The sequence below is a fragment of the Phyllobates terribilis genome, unplaced genomic scaffold (assembly GCF_046119375.1).
Source record: "Phyllobates terribilis strain yellow unplaced genomic scaffold, ASM4611937v1 Scaffold_11__3_contigs__length_659146591, whole genome shotgun sequence".
NCBI lineage: Eukaryota > Metazoa > Chordata > Amphibia > Anura > Dendrobatidae > Phyllobates > Phyllobates terribilis.
The window spans coordinates 492,516,325-492,538,457 of record NW_027362771.1 but is presented as its reverse complement, the minus strand read 5'-3'; the positions used below and the strand labels follow the sequence as shown (position 1 = coordinate 492,538,457).

At 41.9% G+C, this 22,133-nt stretch overlaps 1 protein-coding gene across 2 annotated transcripts; it reads left to right on the top strand.

Annotated features, from left to right (window-relative positions):
- Positions 1-7,084: 7,084 nt before the first annotated feature.
- On the top strand, positions 7,085-21,562 carry PLPBP (pyridoxal phosphate binding protein). Of its 2 annotated transcripts, XR_012251334.1 has the most exons (9): positions 7,085-7,249; positions 12,537-12,644; positions 13,084-13,119; positions 13,977-14,052; positions 15,155-15,289; positions 15,394-15,536; positions 17,695-17,793; positions 19,599-20,031; positions 20,310-21,562. XR_012251334.1 is itself a non-coding variant. In XM_073653552.1 (8 exons), exons 1-8 carry the CDS (start codon positions 7,160-7,162, stop codon positions 19,671-19,673), a joined length of 762 nt encoding a protein of 253 aa, XP_073509653.1. In that variant the 5' UTR covers positions 7,085-7,159; the 3' UTR covers positions 19,674-21,562. The 2 variants fall into 2 exon arrangements, 1 of the variants encoding a protein (XP_073509653.1); XM_073653552.1 differs by having other exon boundaries at positions 19,599-21,562.
- Positions 21,563-22,133: the final 571 nt, after the last annotated feature.

Genomic DNA, 22,133 nt, shown 5'->3' with positions numbered 1-22,133 from the left:
GATGGGGATCAGGGGGTGCCATGCATACCAGGATGGGGGAATCAAGGGGTGCCATGCATGCCAGGATGGGGGTATCAAGGGGTGCCATGCATATCAGCATGGGAGATCAAGGTGTGCCATGCATACTAGGATGGGGGGAATCAAGGGGTGCCATGCATAACAGGATGGGGGATCAAGGGGTGCCACACATGCCAGAGTAGGGGATCAAGGGGTGCCATGCATGCCAGGATGGGGGATCAAGGGGTGCCATGCATACCATGATGGGGATGAAGGCCACGTATACCAGGATGGGGATGAGGGCCACATATACCAGGATGGGGATGAGGGTCACGTATACCAGGATGGGGATGAGGGCCACATATACCAGGATGGGGATAAGGGCCACGTATACCAGGAAGGGGGGGCCATACATACCAGGATGGAGGTTATTAACAGAATTGGAGGACATTACTCCAATACCAGTGCCATGCATGCTAGGATGGGGGATCAAGTGGTGCCATGCATACCAAGATGGGGGAATCAAGGGGTGCCATGCATGCCAGGATGGGGGATCAAGGGGTGCATGCATGCCAGGAAGGGGGATCAAGGGGTGCCATGCATACCAGCATGGGAGATCAAGGGGTGCCATGCATACTAGGATGGGGGGAATAAAGGGGTGCCATGCATAACAGGATGGGGGATCAAGGGGTGACATGCATGCCAGGATGGGGGATCAAGGGGTGCCATGCATGCCAGGATGGGGGATCAAGGGGTGCTATGCATGCCAGGATAGGGGATCAAGGGGTGCCACGCATGCCAGAGTAGGGGATCAAGGGGTGCCATGCATGCCAGGATGGGGGATCAAGGGGTGCCATGCATACCATGATGGGGATGAAGGCCACGTATACCAGGATGGGGATGCGGGCCACATATACCAGGATGGGGATGAGGGTCACGTATACCAGGATGGGGATGAGGGCCACATATACCAGGATGGGGATAAGGGCCACGTATACCAGGAAGGGGGGGCCATACATACCAGGATGGAGGTTATTAACAGAATTGGAGGACATTACTCCAATACCAGTGTCAGCAGCAGACCTCCTCCCCCATAACAGTGCATCATGACCACATTTTTTGCTTAAATTTTTTTTCTATTTTCCCCCTCTAAAACCTAGGCGCGTCTTATGGTCCGGTGCGTCTTATAGTCCGAAAAATACGGTAGTTATTAACAACCATGATTTTTTTGAATATAGTACATGATTACACCCAGAAAAAGATTTACCAAAATTACATATATACAGCAAATACCATAAATAGACAATCAAAAAATCTGAGCATTTCATATATTTACACACCCATAGTTATTTTACCGATAATGCCACAAAAGGGTACAAACAAATAGTGCAATCATAAAGAGATTGCCCAATAACTAACAATACTCCTATATCTATAGGGCCACCATCAAAAATAGTTAGTAGTAATGACCTAGAAGCTAAAAAACATGTGCCATAGTGCTGAACCACACTTCCTTCGTACCACAACGCATTTTTCGCGTTCTTCTTCGTCATTTGGCACTGAGGCAGTGTTAGATTTGGACTTTTATAATGGATAGGGATATAGATTACCTGTAAACACTCCACGAAACCGTCGTCCCCATAGTCTGGAAGAGGTCATTTATATAAAGTGATAAACGAGGATTTATCATCAAAGACATTTGATATGAGACATACAGCGAGGACTTTTTTTCAGCAGTCTATAACCTGTATGCCCATATTAAAGAAGCACTCCTCCTCCCATCAAAGTTTTTATCCTATTAATACATTGCAGTCAGCATATTATGTAGAACTGTGTACTTACAATTGCTCATTTTGCCTTTCTACACAGTTAATTCTTCTTTTCATTAGGTCTATGACATCACGTGATTAAAAACTGACTAGCGGAATATTTCTAAGCTCTTTGTAGAAACAGGAGGTCAATTTTCTCTGCAAAAGTCTTGAGTCGCTGCTAAAGTCCCTGGCAGGGAGAGGAGGGTGCAGAGGGGTCAGGAGTTGAAGAGGGGAATGATAAATGCAGGGACAAGAGACTTCCTGTTTCTACATAGAGCAGAGAAAAGAATTTCCTGGTAGAAAGGCAAAATAAGAAATTGTAAGTACACAGTGCTGTATAATATGATGATTGCAATATATAAAGATAAAAACTTTGATGGGAGGAGGAGTGCTTCTTTAATAGTTTAGATAGGTCAAATGTGGTGATTCTCTTTGCGCTATATCCGTGCGTAAAGCGAGCGGGAGGCAAGAGGGAAAACAAGCAGGTGCAAAGGTGTAGTTAAAGCACTGGGTGGTTGTACTTAGTTTGAACAGTCATTCTGTGCTGACAAGGTTGATATAAAACCCAATGAACCAGCAAAACACTCGTTCATCAGTTGAAATTATCTTTTTCACAGTACAAAAAAAATCCTCGTTCTTGGCGGTTGCATCGTGCAGTGTAGACAGGACTTGTACAGCTGACAACCATGGTAGCCTGTGTGTACTGAGCGGTCAATGAGTGTGCATCGTTTGCTTTTGTCTGCCTGTATAAACCGGCATTTAAACAATCGCCAATTGATTAAAGGTTTACTGAATGGCGGTCATATCTTGCTGCCGGTCGGCCCGTGTAAATGGACCCTTATCCTATTATCTGCAAGGGAAACCAGCGCAGCTTCTCAGTCCATGCACCAAAGATATTTGATCCAGGAGCTTCAGCACATACGTGCCACTGATGAGCTGGTGAACCAAATTCCAGTGGAGGTTTCTGATGCACAGGCCTGGCACACGTCCCTTCCATGTCATGTACATTTCTTTAAAGGAACTCATGCAAAAAAAATAAGACCAAGGAGGGAATTTACTAAATGACCATATCCAGACATCAGTGCTTGTTGTCCATGTTTTCCATGGCTGGCATACAGACACATAGGCTACAGGATTATTTACAAGCCCAATTTCTTTTTTCCACCTAAAAAAAAGATTTGTAGACTCCTCCAACTCTTGTTTGGTGCGCAGGCCTCATTCACATGAATGGGTCCTCAAAAATGACAAAACAGCCCAGCGATGACATCTATACGCTGTCCACACTTCCTTAGCTAGCAGCCAAAAACCTCATCACAAAGCCTCCATATTTCACAGTAAAGCCTAAGGCTGTGTGCCCACGATGCGGTTTTGGTGCGTATTTGCAGCGCGTAAACACTCCAGAAACGCATTGCATACCTTATCCCATGACTTCCTATGACATTCTGCAAGTTCTGTGCACATGGTCCGTATTTTTTCTGCGCAGATTTTACTCGCAGAAAAAATACGGACATGACGAATTCTTGTGCGTTTCTGCATGCGTATCTGCCTATACAATGCATTGGAAAGGCAGTGTGCCCACGATGCGTTTTTCTAGCGTTTACGCTGCAGAATTTCTGCAGCGTAAACGCTTGGTAAACCTTCCCCCATGGTCTCCAATGCAATTACGCACTGTCAATGCCCATGCTGCGTATTTTTCCGCAGTGTTTATGTTGCGCTCAAAAATCCGCAGCATGTCCATTAATTTTGCGGACACGCAGCGTAATCCCCGCCATTGACTTGCATTAGAACGCACCAATTCCGCAAGACTGCATCTGTACTTGCGTAATTGGCGCGTTCTAATGTGCGGATGGTACCCGGGTGTAGAGGAGAGTCTCATCCAGACCTGGGTACCATAGAATCTGTAAAAAAAAGAATTTAAAATAAAAAATAAAGTTTATACTCACCTTCCGATGTCCTCCAGGTGTTTTGTCCACGGCGTCCGGTCTCTTGCAATGTTCACGCTGTTGTGAAGGACTTGCCATGACGTCACTGAGTCATGTGACCCATCACATGACTCAATGACGTCACCGCAGGTCCTTCACAACAGCGCGAGCATTGCAAGAGACAGGACGCAGCAGAGATGACACCGGGAAGACACCGGAAGGTGAGTATAATCTTTTTTTTTTTTTTTTACCATTCTTATTCTTTTTTTTAACTATTACTTGGTCACACAATATAAATCCATGCCGGTTGCATGGATTTATATTGTGTGACCAACTTGTCAAGCAGTTTTCCAAGTGATGGTCAAAATCGCTTGGAAAACTGCTTGAAAAAATGCATGTGAAAACGCATGTAAAAACGCTGAAAAAACGCTTCTCTCTGGCAGAAAAAACGCATGTAAATCTGCATGTAAATCTGCATGCGTTTTTTTCTGCCAGAGAGAGACAAAAACGCTCTGCATCAAATCTGCTACGTGGGCACATAGCCTTAGCCTTACGCTGACATCTGTTCTTTTTTTTTTTTCTTCTTCTATGTGAATTACAAAAAAAACAATAGATTTCCCTCAGTCTCCTGTATCTGATTGTCAGCAGTGTTTGGTCGGTGTATACACAAGACCAGGCAGCGGAATTCACTGAACGTTTATCCAAAGAGTTGTGTGTGACAATCTATCGGATCACGCGACTTTTTGCTCTAAAAGTGCAACAACGAAAAAAGCTAAATGATAACAAGAGAGAGCAGTTTTCTTTTTGCACAAAATTCATTAACCTAATTCTACCATTTTTTAAGAATTTGGAGGTAAAAATCGCAACAAATACCAAAAGACAAAAAAAGAAAAGTGACATTAAAAAAAAATGCAATTGATGAATCCAGCTCTAGCTAAAAAGATGATAACAAATTGCAAGCTTTCCAGACTACTCCGGCTTCTTCATCAGGCATAGAAGAGACCTGAGTAGTCTTTAAAGCTTTCAATTTGTTACCGCTTTTTCAGTTAGCCATTAAAAGGTATCAACCACTGAGGACTTTCAAATCTAAAGATTTTTCTATCTACTGGCTAACACGGTACAAAGATTTATATTTTTCCTAGACTTCTATGGGTGATTTTGTTCCTTAACTCGGATCAAAAACAGACATGTCGGCGTGATTTCTTTTTGTGGACACATGGACCACAAAAACGCAGACAAAGCCCCATAGACTGCAATAAATATGTATTGTTAAAAACGGACGTCTGAATGAGCCTCAAATCTTTTCACACGTGATTGTGACCCTGCAGCAAGAAAAAAAAAAGTCTTATGTAAATGAGATGCACAGGATAAGATTACATTCACAAGCCGCTCTGTTTTTCTGAAAGACGCACACTAGCCAGACAATCAACAGGGAAATTATACGCATTTGTTAATGAGTTTTTAGCAATAATCCATTTTGATCTTGTCGTCGCCACGTAATGGAAAGGAAACATGTACAGGAAAGAGTGACGCAGACACATATACATATATCTGAGCAGAACTCATGGGTATATAAAGGTTTTTACTATGGGTTTATGGGTGCATGCGAGACATCGGTCTGCACTCAGATGTCATCCGAGTGCAGTTCGACATCTGCAGAGTCAGACAATGGAGAAGTTGGAGAAATTAATTTCTCCTTACCTGTGCTGTGATCCCCTCATGCAAGAGAATCGGATCACAGTAGACTGACACTCTGATCAGAGTTTGAGCCGAGTGTCATTACCACAATCAATCTCTCTGAAAAAAATCAGTAACCCAAGTGCCGAGGTTACGGCACTACAACTTATAAGGGGCCAGGCTGGGGTTACATGGCGACTAACCGCGAGATGTCGCTGCGGCATCACAGCACAATACAAGTGAATGGCGTCACAGTGCGATCTTGGAGGTACTGCGGCCGCGACAAGCAAGTTGAAGAAAATACAATGAAGCTGAACTTCATAGAAGTCTCGGGGTCGCAACGTGGCTCCAGTCACTTGTGTTGTGCTGTGATCTAGCAGCAACACCAGAGAACTTTGGTCGCCGACAGGCGTCACAGCCAAAATCACTGCGTAGCCCCGACCTCGTGTCTACCACATACAGCAATCACTGCACCGCCAGGAAAAAAACTGCACTATGTGTATTTATACTGAAGGGTCTGTGACCTGGAGCCTTGTGCTCACAAGAAAGTACATCAAGGTGGTGCGTCTTATTGGATCTGGGAAAACACAGAGATGAATAGGCCCTAAATCTGCATGTTTTGACAAGTGATTTTGACCCTGGAGCAATCAATAAAAAAAAAAAATAGTCTCATGGAAATGAGATGCACAGGATAGGGCTATATTCACAAGTAGCTTTATTTCATCCGTTTTTTTTTTCTGCATGAAAACCGCAGGCTATGGCCAGAAAACTGCAAGGGGAATTTTGGGGGGTTTTTTTGGTGCATTTTTTTATTTGATTTTTAAGTCATTTTGATGTCAATGCTGAAAAACTGAAATAAAATCTCTGAAAGAATTGATTTGCTGTGTTTTTTTTTTTTAATGTGTCATGCACAAGGTGAATGGGATTTTTGAAAAATGATTCATTTTGCTGTTACTGTAAAATACTGTTTTTTTTTCTGTATGAAAAATAGAATAAAAAATGCAAAGTGTGAATAAGCCCTAAAAGCCACAGAAAAATGGGGAAAAAAAAACGCACAATTTGATGTGCAGAATCAAGTGTGGACCTTCAGGGTGAAGGGCTGAGCACATCTATATAGAGGAGACTGTGTATGCAATCCCCCCACACTGCTGCGGGTCGTCACCGAGGGTCTCACAAGATGCGCCAAAGATACGTCGTGTGTGGACGAACCTCAACATATAGGAGCCGCGTTCCCACGATCAGCTTTTGGGGAGTTTTTGATGTTGCAGACTTTCTGCATCTATTAAGTAAGAATACGCAGCGTAAAAAACTCACCAAAAGCTCATCGTGTGAACGCGGCCTTAGATTTCAATGTCACATCTGGCTCCAACAAAACAAAAAGGCACAAAAAAGTGTAAAGTACATCACTTGATGCTATAACAACCTCTAGCATAATGGCTCAGAATAATGTATAAAAAATATACTAATAAAATATTAGATTTTCTAGTTTTTCCCCGTAAGCTTTGTTATTAAAGTGCTGTGCTATAATAAAATCATTGAGCAGAGCCCTTTAATTGTAAAGCATGGAAAAAAAAACATTATATGTGAAAAATAACGCAGGGTCCTTCTGACACATACACACACAGACTACACAAACGGTGATATGACAGCTCACACAGCGGGGTCCCGCCCACTGTCACTGGCTCCGCCCACTGTCACAGGTCCCGTGGTCATGACGTCAGCACAGGTCCTGTAGCCGTCCCGGTGCGGGGAATGTGGAGGGCAGGCATGGCGCAGGAGATCGGGAGAGCGCTCACCATAGTGCGGGAGCAGCTGCAGCAGGCGGCCGCCCGGAGAGCCGAGGTGAGCCGCACCGACTCTTACAGCACCCGCAGCACTTTACAGCCGCTGCTTCCCGGGGCATGCTGGGAGATGTAGTTTCCTGAGCTGTAGTGGTTGTGTAGCCCTTGTGAAGCTTCCACAGTGCTGCTGTAGGGGTGCAGGCACCGTAAAGTGAGACTGAGAGCAGGTTACTGCGGAGACATCACATACAATAGTAATGGTGGCACAGCTGCACATACACACAGTAATCATAACTGTCTCCAGCACTGGGGGTCTGTAATGAGGCTCTGTCTGCCCCCCTCCTCTCACACAATATTAGAGTACACACACCAGGGGTGTAACTACAGTCTGAAGGACCCCGATGCAAGATTTGGACAAGGGAGCCCCTTATCCTGGTATATACAGGTGCATCTCACTATATTAGAATATCATTAAAAGTTAATTTATTTCAGTCCTTCAGTACAAAAACTTAAACTCATCTATTATATAGAGTCATTACACACAGAGTGATCTATCTCAAGTGTTTATTTCTGTTCATGTTGATGATTATGGCTTACAGCGAATGAAAACACAAAAGCCATTATCTCAGTAAATTAGAATAATTATAAAAAAAAACACCTGCAAAGGCTTCCTAAGCATTTAAAAAGGTCCCTTAGTCTGTTTCAGTAGGCTCCGCAATCATGGCGAAGACTGCTGACTTGACAGATGTCCAGAAGGCAGTCATTGACACTCCACAAGGTACCAGAGTTACAATTTTCATTTGGAAATCAAGGTCTCAGAGTCTGGAGGAAGAGTGGAGAGGCCACAATCCAAGCTGCTTGAGGTCTAGTGTGAAGTCTCCACAATCAGTGATGGTTTGGGGAGCCATGTCATCTGCTGGTGTAGGTCCACTGTGTTTTATCAAGACCAAAGTCAGCGCAGCCGTCTACCAGGATATTTTAGAGCACTTCATGCTTCCCTCTGCCGACAAGCTTTTTGGAGATGGAAATGTCATTCTCCAGCAAGACTTGGCACCTGTCCACACTGCCAAAAGTACCAATACCTGGTTTAAAAACAACAGTATCACTGTGCTTGATTGGCCAGCAAACTCGCCTGACCTTAACCCCATAGAGAATGTATGGGGTATTGTCAAGAGGAAGATGAGACGCCAGACCCAACAATGCAGACGAGCTGAAGGCTGCTATCAAAGCAACCTGGGCTTCCATAACACCTCAGCAGTGCCACAGGCTGATAGCCTCCATGCCACGCCGCATTGATGCAGTAATTGATGCAAAGGAGCCCCGACCAAGTATTGAGTGCATTTACTGAACATACATTTCAGTAGGACAACATTTCGGATTTTAAAAACATTTTTCAAGTTGTTGTTATAAAGTATTCTAATTTACTGAGATAATGACTTTTGTGTTTTCATTCGCTGTAAGCCATAATCATCAACATTAACAGAAATAAACACTTGAAATAGTTCACTCTGTGTGTAATGACTCTATATAATAGATGAGTTTCACTTTTTGTATTGAAGAACTGAAATAAATTAACTTTTTGATGATATTCTAATTTAGTGAGATGAACCTGTATCTCCCCCATCCTGGTTTATACACTGCTCAAAAAAATAAAGGGAACACTTAAACAACAGAATATAACTCCAAGTAAATCAAACTTCTGTGAAATCAAACTGTCCACTTAGGAAGCAACACTGATTGATAATCAATTTCACATGCTGTTGTGAAAATGGAATAGACAATAGATGGAAATTATTGGCAATTATCAAGACACCCTCAATAAAGGAGTGGTTCTGCAGGTGGGGACCACAGACCACATCTCAGTACCAATGCTTTCTGGCTGATGTTTTGGTCACTTTTGAATGTTGGTTGTGCTTTCACACTCGTGGTAGCATGAGACGGACTCTACAACCCACAGAAGTTGCTCAGGTAGTGCAGCTCATCCAGGATAGCACATCAATGCGAGCTGTGGCAAGAAGGTTTGCTGTGTCTGTCAGCGAAGTGTCCAGAGGCTGGAGGTACTACCAGGAGCCAGGCCAGTACACCAGGAGACGTGGAGGGGGATGTAGGAGGGCAACAACACAGCAGCAGGAGGAGCACTGCCAGAGCCCCGCAAAATGACCTCCAGAAGGCCACAAATGTGCATGTGTCTGCACAAACGGTTAGAAACCGACTCTATGAGGGCCCGACGTCCACAGATGGGGGTTGTGCTCACAGCCCAACACCGTGCAGGACGCTTGGCATTTGCCACAGAATACTAGGATTGGCAAAGTCGCCACTTGCGCCATGTGCTCTTCACAGATGAAAGCAGGTTCACACTGAGCACATGTGACAGACGTGACATGAAATTCTCACCAGATGTTGGTAACAGCCCATCCAATCCACACATGCACAGAAATCAAACCATAGATGTCCATATATTAAGTTATGTATAATAATAAAAAATGACACAGGGGGAAAGTATTGAACACGTGTAGAAAGTGAGGTGCAAAAAGCCATGGAAAGTCATGATACCAGATGAAATCTATTAGTAATTGGAAAGCAATCCTGCCACTTAATGAAAAGTAATTTCAACTGATGACCTATAAAAAGGTGTCTTATTACCAAGGTGCCACACAAGAAACATCTCATGATGATTAAAGCCAGTGAGCTGTCTCAAGACCTTCGCAACCTTATTGTTGCAAAACATACTGAGGACATACAGAAGAATATCTAAACTACTGAAGAGTCATAATCCGGAAGTGGAAAGAATATAGAGATTTCAGACAGAGGAGTGAAAATAATTATCAGATTTGTCCAAGGACCACCTGTGGAGAACTACCGAAAGACCTGGAATTGGCAGGTACAATTGTTTCAAAGAAAACAATAAGTATAAGGACGCAAACACTGAGAGCGCTCTCTGCCTTCAGACTGTATTCCTAGGGGAATTATAAGCAATTTACAGCCTCCCACATTCCATATGGGACAGAAAGACAAGAGACCAGAGGATAATCTGAGGTCCTCCACCTCTGTCAGCACCTTTGGTATTCAGGGTTTCTTATCAGAGGGCTCCTGTTCCCAGCCATTACTGCCTCACCTCAGCATGGAACAAGAAGCAGTCTTAACTCTTATGATGCCAGACAGCTCAAGCCTGTAAGTCCTGCACTATCTTCTCTCTTAATGTTGGCTCCACAAGTTTCCCTGTACTTTCAATGAAGCCCACATACTCAGCAGTGCTTACTTCACAGTGGATTCTGACATGGGGAACGCCATAATTGATTTGTATATCATATGGCATCTATCCCTACTAAACAAGACATGGAGCAATATATAGAGAGGCTGGAGATCACATACGAAACTGAAATACTTTCCCTCACTTCTAGCCTGTCACAGCTCACTGACAAGATACAGAGGTTAGAGGACCATGTCCTACAAGTTGGGGGGCCATCATAATGCTCATAACACTGTATCTTCACAGCCAGCGCATAAACAGTCTGTTTAATATGGTTGATGACCAAGAAAATCTCAATTGCCTCAATAATATCCAGATAAGGGGTATACCTGAAAGCATCAATGCACAAGCGATTATCACAACCCTGCACCCATTATTCAGTAATATCCTTGCTGATCCTATTGATAAGGAGCTGGAGACCAACAGGGCGCATCGTACACTAGGCAATCATGGCCCAGATCCTGAGCATCCAAGGGACATTATCTGTCGCATACATTTTTTCCATTTAAAAGAGGCCATTATGAGGAAAGCAAGGGAGTTGGGCTCTGTTAATTTCAATGTAAAACGCATACAATTGCTGATAGATCTATCCTGAATGACACCTGCTAAAAGAAGGGTATTCAAACCACTACTTGATGCCCTCCGGGAAAATGGCCCAATGTACTCCTGAGGGTACATCTAGCAGCGATTGAGCCGAATGTCATTAGCATAATCGATCCGATTCTCTCGCATGAGAAAATCTATGCTAGTGTGGGTGAGCCCTAAAGCTCAGAGTTCATAGAAGGAGATGGGACCTGCACGATTTGAAGAGTGTTTGTGTTGAAGAATGGATCAAAATCACACCTGGGCAATGCCTGCAACTAGTTTCTCCATACAGGAGGCGTCCAGAAGCTACCATCACCAACAAAGGCTTTTATACAAAATATTAAATACATTTCAGTAAGCGTGTTCAATACTTTTTCCCTGTGTCATTTCTCAGTATTACATATAACTTAAAGAAGCACTCCTCCTCCAATCAACATTTTTATCCTATTAATATATCGCAATCATCATATTATATAGCACTGTGTACTTACAATTGCTCATTTTGCCTTTCTGCATTATTGTCTCTGCTCTATGTAGAAACAGGAAGTCTCTTGTCCCTGCATTTATCATTCCCTTATTCAAGTCCTGACCCAGCTGCTCCCTCCTCTCCCTGTCATAGACTCTTGCAGTGACTAATGACTTGTGCAGAGAAAATTGACCTCTGTTTCTACAAAGAGCTTAAAAGGATTCAGCTAGTCAGATTTTAATCATGTGATGTTATAGACTTAATGGAAAAGAGAATAATTAGTTGGATAGAAAGGCAAAATTAACAATTGTAAGTGCACAGTGCTATATAATATGATGACTGCAATATATTAATAGGATAAAAATTTTGACGGGAGGAAGAGTGCTTCTTTAATTTATGGACATCTATGGTTTGATTTCTTTGCCTGTGTGGATTGGATTGGTTGTTAACGATATCTGGTGAGAATTTCATGTCAATAGCACCTTTAGAAATATATTTACTTACAAAATTGGTGACGTGTTCAATACTTTTTTCGCCCGCTGTATGTCCATATAGTCAGTGTCAGATTGAAGAACATTGGCCCACCAGAGGATTTGATTCTGAGGGCCCACCTTTCTTCCCCACTCAAGAGCCCCATAGCCGTTGTAAGGTTTGCACCATGAACTCTCCTGAAGGAGAAGCCAGGGCCCAACGGAGGATTCTCCGGTTCTCTGGTGGGCCAGTCCATCCCTGCATATAGTGTATATCTGTTTCCATGAATGTATCCTATCCATGTGGACAATAGTAAGTGTAGACCAATGTTGCTTCCCTCCCTCAAGAAAACTACTAGGTCTTCATAAATATGGCGGTTATACCGAGCACCATATATTTCACTGGTGTGAATGCTTTACAATATCCTCCCCATCACATTCACCAGTGGTATGTGTTTTTTTGTAATAAATGGTTGGTGAGTATTCCCACAGTAGTGGGTGACCTTGTCCGTCTTCATATTGGCCTCTCTATATGCTGCAGATGACATCGGTATAATGCTGCTGTCTGTCTTTTTAGAGCCTTCCTTCTGTCCAGCCCAGACTAGTGGCAGTCAGCAAGACTAAGCCAGCCGACATGGTGATTGAGGCTTACAGTCACGGTCAGCGGGTTTTTGGAGAGAACTACGTAAGTCTGAGATACAATTTATTACTTTTTAACCAACTTTAGGGAAACTTATCAGATTTTTGCTTTTGTGATGTTGACGATCCTGATGTGCGCACCACCAGGTTTAAAGAGGGCTCAAGTTAAACCCCACCCTTAAATTTATTAGCACCGTGCCCATCTGGATCTGCAGATCTATGGAGATGGTCTTCTGCAGACTGTGGTCCTGGCTCGCTGGTGTCATGAAGCCCGGCTCAGAGTTATCCCTGGACCTGGGGATATTGTCCGGCTGCAGGAGAGGCCAATGGTTCTTCAATTAGGTGGTCCGGGCCTCACTATAATTGACTCACATTGCCGTCCCTTATCCAAAACCAACTTTTTTATTAGACGTTTGACAGTAAAATTAAAACTTGTCGTTTAATTTTATTATTTTATATATTGATTATATTTTATTTATTTTTAGGTTCAGGAACTGGTTGAAAAGGCGTCAGATGCTAATGTAAGATATTTTTCCATTTTGTTATTTTTACTATGACTTACAGAAAGTCCTTTTTATTAGTTATACATATTTATAATATTCTTTGTCCACGATTCATCAAAGCTTTTTGGCGTAAAATTTTGGTGCAATTCGGATTTCGGAGCTGCATCAAAATTTTGTGACTTTTGGCATTTTCACACCATTTTTTCTCAGCTCCAACAAAATGGGTGGTACAAGGGTGGTTCGCCACAGCTAGTCTAATTCCTGATTTATAGTTCAAGGACTGGAGTGAGATTTATGAAGTGGGGCACATGCCACTCGTCAGACGCATGAATCGGGAGCATCAGACTCCAGCACACCTCCTCATCAACACCAAAATCACCAGGCATGATGAATCAGAACCATTGTCTTTTAAAGGGTTTGTCCCTCGAAAAAACAGAATAGATGTTACATTTATGCCGTTAGAGCCCATGCTTCCTCTCCACTGTCATGGCTGTTGGAATGGGACGTGCAAATAAATCCACACCAACTCTGTAGCACTCAGCTCTCTATCAGATCCATACATATCAATCATAAGTGGTTACTGTGTAATTCAATACATGGTATTTATTAATTTATTTATTTTTTTGCTAAAATATCCTGGAGAGGCATATGTAAAGAAGCACTCCAACATTTATTTTTGTTATCATAAGAATGAAATAGATGCCTGATACCTGCCAATCTCGCGTGCCGGGCAGGAGTAACCCTTTAAGAGTCCATCTCTTTCTTCCCTGAGGAGAGATAATCCTACATTGTGTATAGCACTAATCACAGTGTAGGTCAGGGAGCCATGCTTTCGGGTTAGTGCATTAAGTAATTTCTTACTCCTCTTTTTATAGATATTGTCTTCCTGCCCAGAGATTAAGTGGCATTTTATTGGACATCTGCAGAAACACAGCATCAACAAGTTGATCGGTAAGTGACTTATAGGTGTGTACTGCGCTCTTGCATCTACTGCCCCACATATAGTACAAGGGCAGAGCCTCGCGCACGGACTTCATACAGAAGCCATAGACCTCCATGATCTGTCATGCCACAGCTATTCTCAGCTATGTACTGTAACAGGCTCATGGTAATCAATAGTGTGTTGTGACCAGTAATAATGCCGGGTGCAGGAGCCCATAGATGTGAATGGGAAGACACGTTATGGGATATTTTTGCATGTTGTGATCGTGCTTTTTGTTCAGGCTTATTTCATTCAAATCAATGGTGTATATAAAGAGCAGGTGCCTGCAGAAATCTCAGACACCAGCTCCAGACTTTGACTACAACCTCTGGACTTCATAGACTTCCTACCCTGAAAATGCACAGTAATGTCACTGCGCAAGAGTAATGGCAAATGTACACGAGGATGTCACAGGAAGAGGCATAATACACTGTGGTAATGGGCACAGCGATGTCACACTACAGGGGAAATGGGCACAGCGATGTCACACCACGGGGGGAATGGGCACAGCGATGTCACACCACGGGGGGAATGGGCACAGCGATGTCACACCACGGGGGGAATGGGCACAGCGATGTCACACCACGGGGGGAATGGGCACAGCGATGTCACACCACGGGGGGAATGGGCACAGCGATGTCACACCACGGGGGGAATGGGCACAGCGATGTCACACCACGGGGGGAATGGGCACAGCGATGTCACACCACAGGGGGAATGGGCACAGCGATGTCACACTACAGGGATATTAAATACTGATGTGATTGCAAACTCTACCCCTATAGTTGAGCTCCTAGGTACATGGTATTTTTACAAACCCTCTTCAGACATTTGGGAAGTAAATGCTTATACGGGTCATTACAGTAGGCACTACAGCAATGTTCCTGTATTCAATCAGAGGTGTAGGCTATATTCTGGCTGTCATACAGTGGGAGCACCTACATTATATTGTCACACTAAGTAAAATCATTCCCTTCTGAATTTGAGAACTTCTTGGAGACTGAGAAGAACATAATAAATATCTTTAACCTTAGTCTGTGCAGTTTATCATTTCACCTTTCTGTCCCCTAGCTGTTCCAAACCTTCACATCTTGGAGACCATAGATTCTGTGAAGCTTGCGGACAAGGTCAACTCCTCCTGGCAGAGGAAGGGATCGCCTGAGAAGTTGAAGGTCATGGTGCAAGTCAACACCAGCAGTGAAGAAAGTAAGGTGTTTTATAGGCTTCCGTCTCGATGAACCATTTCACGTTCTGATGTTGCCCAGTTTTCTGCCTGTGACATCCATGATCTGATACGTGTTTTCTTCCAGGCAAACACGGCCTTCCTCCATCAGACACAGCTGAGCTGGTAAAACATATCCAGGAGAAGTGCCCAGGATTGGAGTTTGTGGGTTTGATGACCATTGGCAGCTTTGGCCATGATCTCACGCAGGGTCCTAACCCTGATTTTCAGGTAAGCAGGCTGGAAAACTATGGGTTAATATTTAAAGGAAGATGTCTAAATTCCACGATTCATTAACTCACGCCTTAATAAAGCAAGTCGGTTTTCCGCAATTAACCCCTTTACAATCTATGACGTATCTATCGCATGATCGCGGGGTGCCGATGGGTTGGCATGACAACCTGGGGTCTGCAGGAGACCACTGTGGTTGTCATATCCGATCTGCTATGAGCGCCACCCCATGGCCGGCATTCATAGCAGATGATGATTTCTGCTACACGTAAGAGGGCTGAAGTCCTGCTATGTGTAACACAGACGATCGGATGATCACAGCTTCGAGTCTCCTAAGGAGACTATTAAAACAAGTGAAAAGTAAAATCTAAAAGTTCAAATCACCCCCCTTTTGCCCCATTCAAAATAAAACCATAAAATAAAAAAAAAATACAGATATTTGGTATCGCAGAATCGCCCGATCTATCAATATATAAAAAGAATTAATCCGATCATTAAACGGCGTAACGAGTTAAAAAATCAAAACGCCTGTATTACAGTTTTTTGGTCGCCACAACATTGCAATAACGGGCGATAAAAACATTGTATCTACCCCAAAATGGTATCAATAAAAATGTCAGTTCGGCGCACAAAAAATAAGCCCTCACCCAGCCCAAGATCCCGAAAAATGGAGACGCTACGGGTCTCGGAAAATGGCGCCTTTTTTTTTTTCACTTAAATAAAAAAGAACCTATACATGTTTGGTATCTGCAAACTCATAATGACCTGGAGAATCATAATAGCATGTCAGTTTTAGCATTTAGTGAACATGGTAAAAAAATAAAAATAAATAATTGTGGAATTGCACTTTTTTTGCAATTTCACCCACACTTGGAATTTTTTTTCTTGTTTTCCACTACACAATATGATAAAATTAATGGTTTTGTTCAAAAGTACAACTCGTCCCTCAAAAAACAAGCCCTTACACAGCCATATTGACCAAAAATAAAAAAGTTATCGCTCTGGGAAGAAGGGGAGCAAAAAACGCAAAAATGGAACATCCCAGGTTGGTGAAGGGGTTAAGGACCCAGAAAGTTTTTTTTCTTTTTCCTTCCTTTCTTCCAAGGGCTTTAAATGTGTTTATTCCATCGCTATAGCCGTGTGAGCGCTTGTGTTTTTGTAAGTTGTGGTTTTGAATGACACTACTTATTTTACCATATAATGTGTCGAAAAGTGGGGTTAAAAAAAAAAAACGCAATTCTAACATTATTTTTGGGGGATTTGTCTTTGTCTCGTTCATTGGGTGGTAAAAATGACCAGGCTGTATGAATCACCAGATCAATAAAATTATGGCAATACCAAATTTATAAGGTATATTTTTTTTTTTTAGTGGTTAAAAATATATATTTTCTTTTTTTTGTCCATAATGTTGCGTGAGGGGTTGTTTTTTGCATGCTGAGCTGTACCATTTTGTGGTACATAACATTTTAACCACTTTTTTAATGTAGCTTGTAGGTTTTTTTTAGGAAAGCACAGAAATTGAAAAAACAGCAGTTCTGACTTTTTTTCAATTTTCCTTTTCAGCTTTTAATGTGCATGTATATTTTGCTCTGACTTTATGGAAAGGACAATACCAAATAATTATTTTTTTTATTAGTATATTTTTTAATGGGATAAAGGCCGGTGATGTAAATGTACATTAGCAGCAATAGAGTGCACACGCTCATTAGACGCATCAATACAGAAGTTTGGGTCTGTGTCACAGGCATTGTGAAGGAATGAGGAGCAGGGGGCGCTGTGACATTGCCTACTGTGAATGGTGGATCCAATTAGTCATTGTAATCCTACCTAAGAGGATCATTAGATTTTGGAAAATTCTTCCTGGAAAAAAAAGCAGTGGCCATTGTGAAAATTGTTAGATTATTCTTTAATATAGATTTTGAGTATGAAAACAAATAAAAATATATATAGAGAGAGAGATATAACACAGAAACTTGTTAGAACCCTTAACAGATCTAACGTTATTCTATAATTGAACCAATGCCGTGTATATACATAGGGTTTATAAATGTCACTGACTTTGTCTGTTGGGTTCATTGGAGAGAAATGGACCTGTGGATTCTCTGGGTATGGTCCTTCTTCTCTTTGAGCATTTGTTCTTCTGCCTCCTCATATATAGCTGCTGCTGAAACAGCGTGAAGAAGTGTGTGAGAAGCTGGGACTGTCACCGGGCGCGGTGGAGCTCAGTATGGGGATGTCTTCAGACTTTGAACATGCAGTGAGTACACATTATACTGGTATAGTCATATAGTAGTGTTCAAAATAATAGCAGTCTAATATGACTAACCAGATTAATCACTGTTTTTGGTATAAAGTATATTACCACATGTCACACAATTTACCGGTTGGTGCAGTAGATTCTAAGAAAACCACCAGACTCCGCATTCATGATGTTTTTGAGTCTGTGTATTTGAATAATTAACTGAATGGGGCTGTGTTCAAAATAATAGCAGTGTGGAGTTCAATTAGTGAGGTAAATCATTCTGTGAAGAAACAGGTGTGAATCAGGTGGCCTTTATTTAAGGGTGAAGCCAGCACATGTTGTACATGCATTTCTCCTTGAAAGCTTGAGAAATATGGGTCGTTCAAGACATTGTTCAGAAGAACAATGTACTTTGATTAAAACGTTGATTGGAGAGGGTAAAACTTATAAAGAAGTGCAGACAATCATAGGCTGTTCAGCTAAAATGATCTCCAATGCTTTAAAATGGAAAGCAAAACTAGCGAGACGTGGAAGAAAACGGAAGACTACCATTCGAATGGATCGAAGAATAGCCAGAATGACAACGGCTCAGCCAATTATCAGCTCCAAGTTACCTGTGAGTACTATGACAGTTAGAAGACGCCTGTGTGAAGCTAATCTCTTACCAAGACGTCCCCGCAAAGACCCACTGTTTAAAAAAAAAAAAAAAAAAAGACATGTAGTGAAGGGGAAACTATTTTCAAAAGAACACATCAACTGGCCTAAAGAGAATGGAGAAACATTTTGTGGACTGGTGAAAGTCAATTTGTTCTTTTTGGGTCCAAGGGCCGCAGACATTTCATCAGATGACCCCCAAACTCTGCATTCAAGCCACAGTACACTTTGAAGAAAGTGAAGCATAGTGGTGCAAGCATCATGATATGTTTGTGTTTCTCTTACTATGGTGTCGGACCTATTTACCGCATGCCAGGGATCATGGACCAGTTTGCATATGTTAAAATACTTGAAGAGGTCATGTTGCCTTACGCTGAAGTGGATATGCCCTTGAAATAAATGGGTGTTTCAACATAACAATGACCCTAAACACATCAGTAAACGAGTAAAATCTTGGATCCAGTCCAACAAAATTGAGGTTTTGGAGTGGCCAGCCCAATCTTCGGACCTAAATCCGACAGAACACTTGTGGGGTGACATCAAAAATGCAGTTTCTGAGGCAAAGCTAACAAATGCCAAAAAATTGTGGGATGTAGTCAAAGCATCCTGGGCTGAAATAACAGGTGACAGGTGCCAGAAGTTGGTTGACTCTATGCCACATAGATGTGAAGCAGTTCTAAAAAACTGTGGTTATACAACTAAATATTAGGTTAGTGATTCACAGAAATGCTAAATCCTCAAAAAAAAAATAGCGAGTACATATTGTGAGTTTGTAAAGACAAATGCAGACACTGCTATTTTTTAGAACAGACCAATGTTCATTTTTTGTTATTTTCTGTAAAGTAGTTAAAAATTATATAAATTTCTCTTCATGTTTTGAATTAGAAAACAGTGTGCAATGTTCCAAATGCATGGAAATACTCATGTTTTTGAGCTATTATTTTGAACACTACTGTATATTGCATGTGAAAAAAACATCACTTTTGGGCAGATCAGAGGGCGAAGTGCTGGGGCCTGACCTAATGCTAGATCGGTGTCAGGTCTCCCCAACTACTACCTGCCACTTGTGGTGCTACTTACTTGGGGCCCTTTCTTCAGTGATGAATCACAAAGCTTACATAGAGGAAACTGTCTTTCACCACATATCTTTATTTTTCTCTACCCAGATTGAAGTGGGCTCTACCAATGTCCGTGTTGGTAGCACCATATTCGGGGAACGGGTTTATTCCAAACCAGTATAAGGAGAAGCAAGTGTTGCTAGCGCATAAGAAAAAATGGGATGCCTCTCTGTAAGGAAAATGTAAAATCTGATGGTCCCAACTACTGGATATCTAATATACTGATGCACAAATAGCATGGTGACTATCTGGTAGTAATGTGCTTTGTGAATGTTTATTACATATGTCGTCAAACTCACCATACGGAAAAAATATCATCATGGATTTCTGGCATAGTGCCTGCCAGTGATTGACCTAGAGGAGCTAACACTTGACGACGTGGTCTTATTTCTCATGGGTGGAGCAGTGTCTGGGGAAAGTATTGTAAATGAGCTCATTGAATGGCAGGTTACTACATTTGGGCATCTTGGAGATGTGAGCAGTCCTCATAGGTTTGTATACTAGAATTGACCAAAAAGATTTGCAGGACCCTGGTCCGGAGGCCATAAGTCTTGAGTTACTGGACCTAATGTCTGTAAGCCTCATCCTACCTTCTGGAATCCCTGGTGTCTCTTCTGGTTAGTGGGCCCGGGGTGACACACTCATGACAACACACAGACCTACTAATCAGAAGACTCACCGGGGACGCCGGCAGGTAAAGAGAGGTTTAAAGGGCTCTGAACAGTGACCATGGACTACCGACATGGCCTCTGGACCAAGGTCCTGCATATCTTTTTGCTCAACTCTACTATATACCTGGTCTTGCTTTTTCTGGGAAGTGCAGCCTTGGTTTTATGCATCTGGAAACCCATCTATGGATTCTTGCTATTCTTAAACATTTTCCCCTCAAATACAACAATAAAAAAAAAATCCAAAAATATGTAAATTTCTGGGAAAGTTTTGTGACCCTGAATACGCCCATCATTACAGTTCCTGCAGAGTTTGCCACCCCACTTTTGCCAACGCTTGAAATCACATTGTGGAGCAGGTGATGACTAGGTAAAGTCACTTTTCAGAAGTCATGAAAAACTGGACAACAGCACATGAAAAAGCTGTAATGGTAGCCAAACTGATTGATACTCCAACATCTATAGTTTGTCACAGGCCATATTCCGCAAGCATTTATAAAGCCGTACTGACTGACACTAGTAAACAGTAGGGATGTCCATTGTAGAACATTAGGACTTCACACATGAGAATAACTTAAAGACCATGTCTATTATAACTAATCTATTTTTAATTGTTACATAGCATCTAATTTAAAAAAATATGCTAATTTGTATATAGCCTAATTAAAAATCCATCATGTGTCAACAGCTGCTATGCAGACCTATGCATCTCCACGGTAACAGACTACAAACACCCTATGTAGTCTGATGCTGCTGTCATGCTGCCTTTCATCCATCTCCTGCTATACACTAATATGACATTAGTAGGTTAGTAAGAGGCTTGGTACAGATGGAAATGAAAATGACGGAAGGATCAGACTTCACAGGAATGATTTGTAGTCTGTTACCTTAGGGCTGCATCGCTCTGTCTTTAACATTTTTAATCTAAACTTCTTACAAAATTGCTTTAGTTTTTCATTTTAGATGCATTGGAACATTTAAAAAAATATCTTTTAAGATGCAGATCATCTTTCAGGTATTTATAGGATGTGTATTTTATGTTACCCCACTAATATTCCTACGAGTCCTAGTGATGTCTGCGAGTCAGACGTCAAGAACTGCCGACATTTTGCTCCTGTGACTTTGTCACAATCTCCTCCACTGCCTCAGTAAAACGCACCAGGACCAGATCACAAATCATAGATTATTTAATTTATTTCTACGTCAGACAAATGTGCCAGATTTATAGGCAGATTGTATGTAAAATGTGTAGATGTTGTAATTCATAAATGTCTCCTAGAAATAGGCAAATAATGTACAAAAGTCTCTATTTTTTCTTTATTAAAGTAATTGTGTATTCATGAAGCTGCTGTGGTTTTTCTATGTATTCACTCTCCTCCCATTGAATACAATTACTGGATTTATTGTACTGGTAAAGTAGAGCAATTCCCACAGCGACCAGTTCAATGGAAAAGCTTAGAACTTGCTCCACTTTTGCGGCGCACCAGTTTTTGTAGATCCTCCCTTAGTTTTGGCACTATAGTGATTAATGTAACTACAGTAAATAACAAAAAATAATAATTTGCAATGGTCTTTTCTGGTGAGATCTTTGAGGAGGACGCGAACATAATAATTTGTTTGTATTTAAGTAGCGCCAATATATCCTACAGCACTTTACAATTCAGAGGCGGTAGGTACAAAAAATATCAGCTATTACAGAGTCGCACAGAGTAAGAAAAGATACTACAAGGAATACAAGTAAATGTACTGGGTGTTCTCTTTATATAGATATGCAAATTGCCTCTTCAGAGAGGAAGAGGACTAGAACTCTAGCGCCACCTACAGGAAGTAGCAATCCTAAAAGTCACTATTGACCCTTTAACGAGCCTTATCACATGACTTAGGATAAAAGCCAAATCAGAATCTCAATTTGCAG

Bases quoted from the DNA above. Each gene is read 5' to 3' on its own strand.
- PLPBP (XM_073653552.1), top strand. From the start codon at position 7,160: ATGTGGAGGGCAGGCATGGCGCAGGAGATCGGGAGAGCGCTCACCATA. The intron at 13,120-13,976 runs GTAAGATATTTT...CTCTTTTTATAG, and splicing joins AAAAGGCGTCAGATGCTAAT to ATATTGTCTTCCTGCCCAGA. The intron at 17,794-19,598 runs GTGAGTACACAT...TTCTCTACCCAG, and splicing joins CTTCAGACTTTGAACATGCA to ATTGAAGTGGGCTCTACCAA.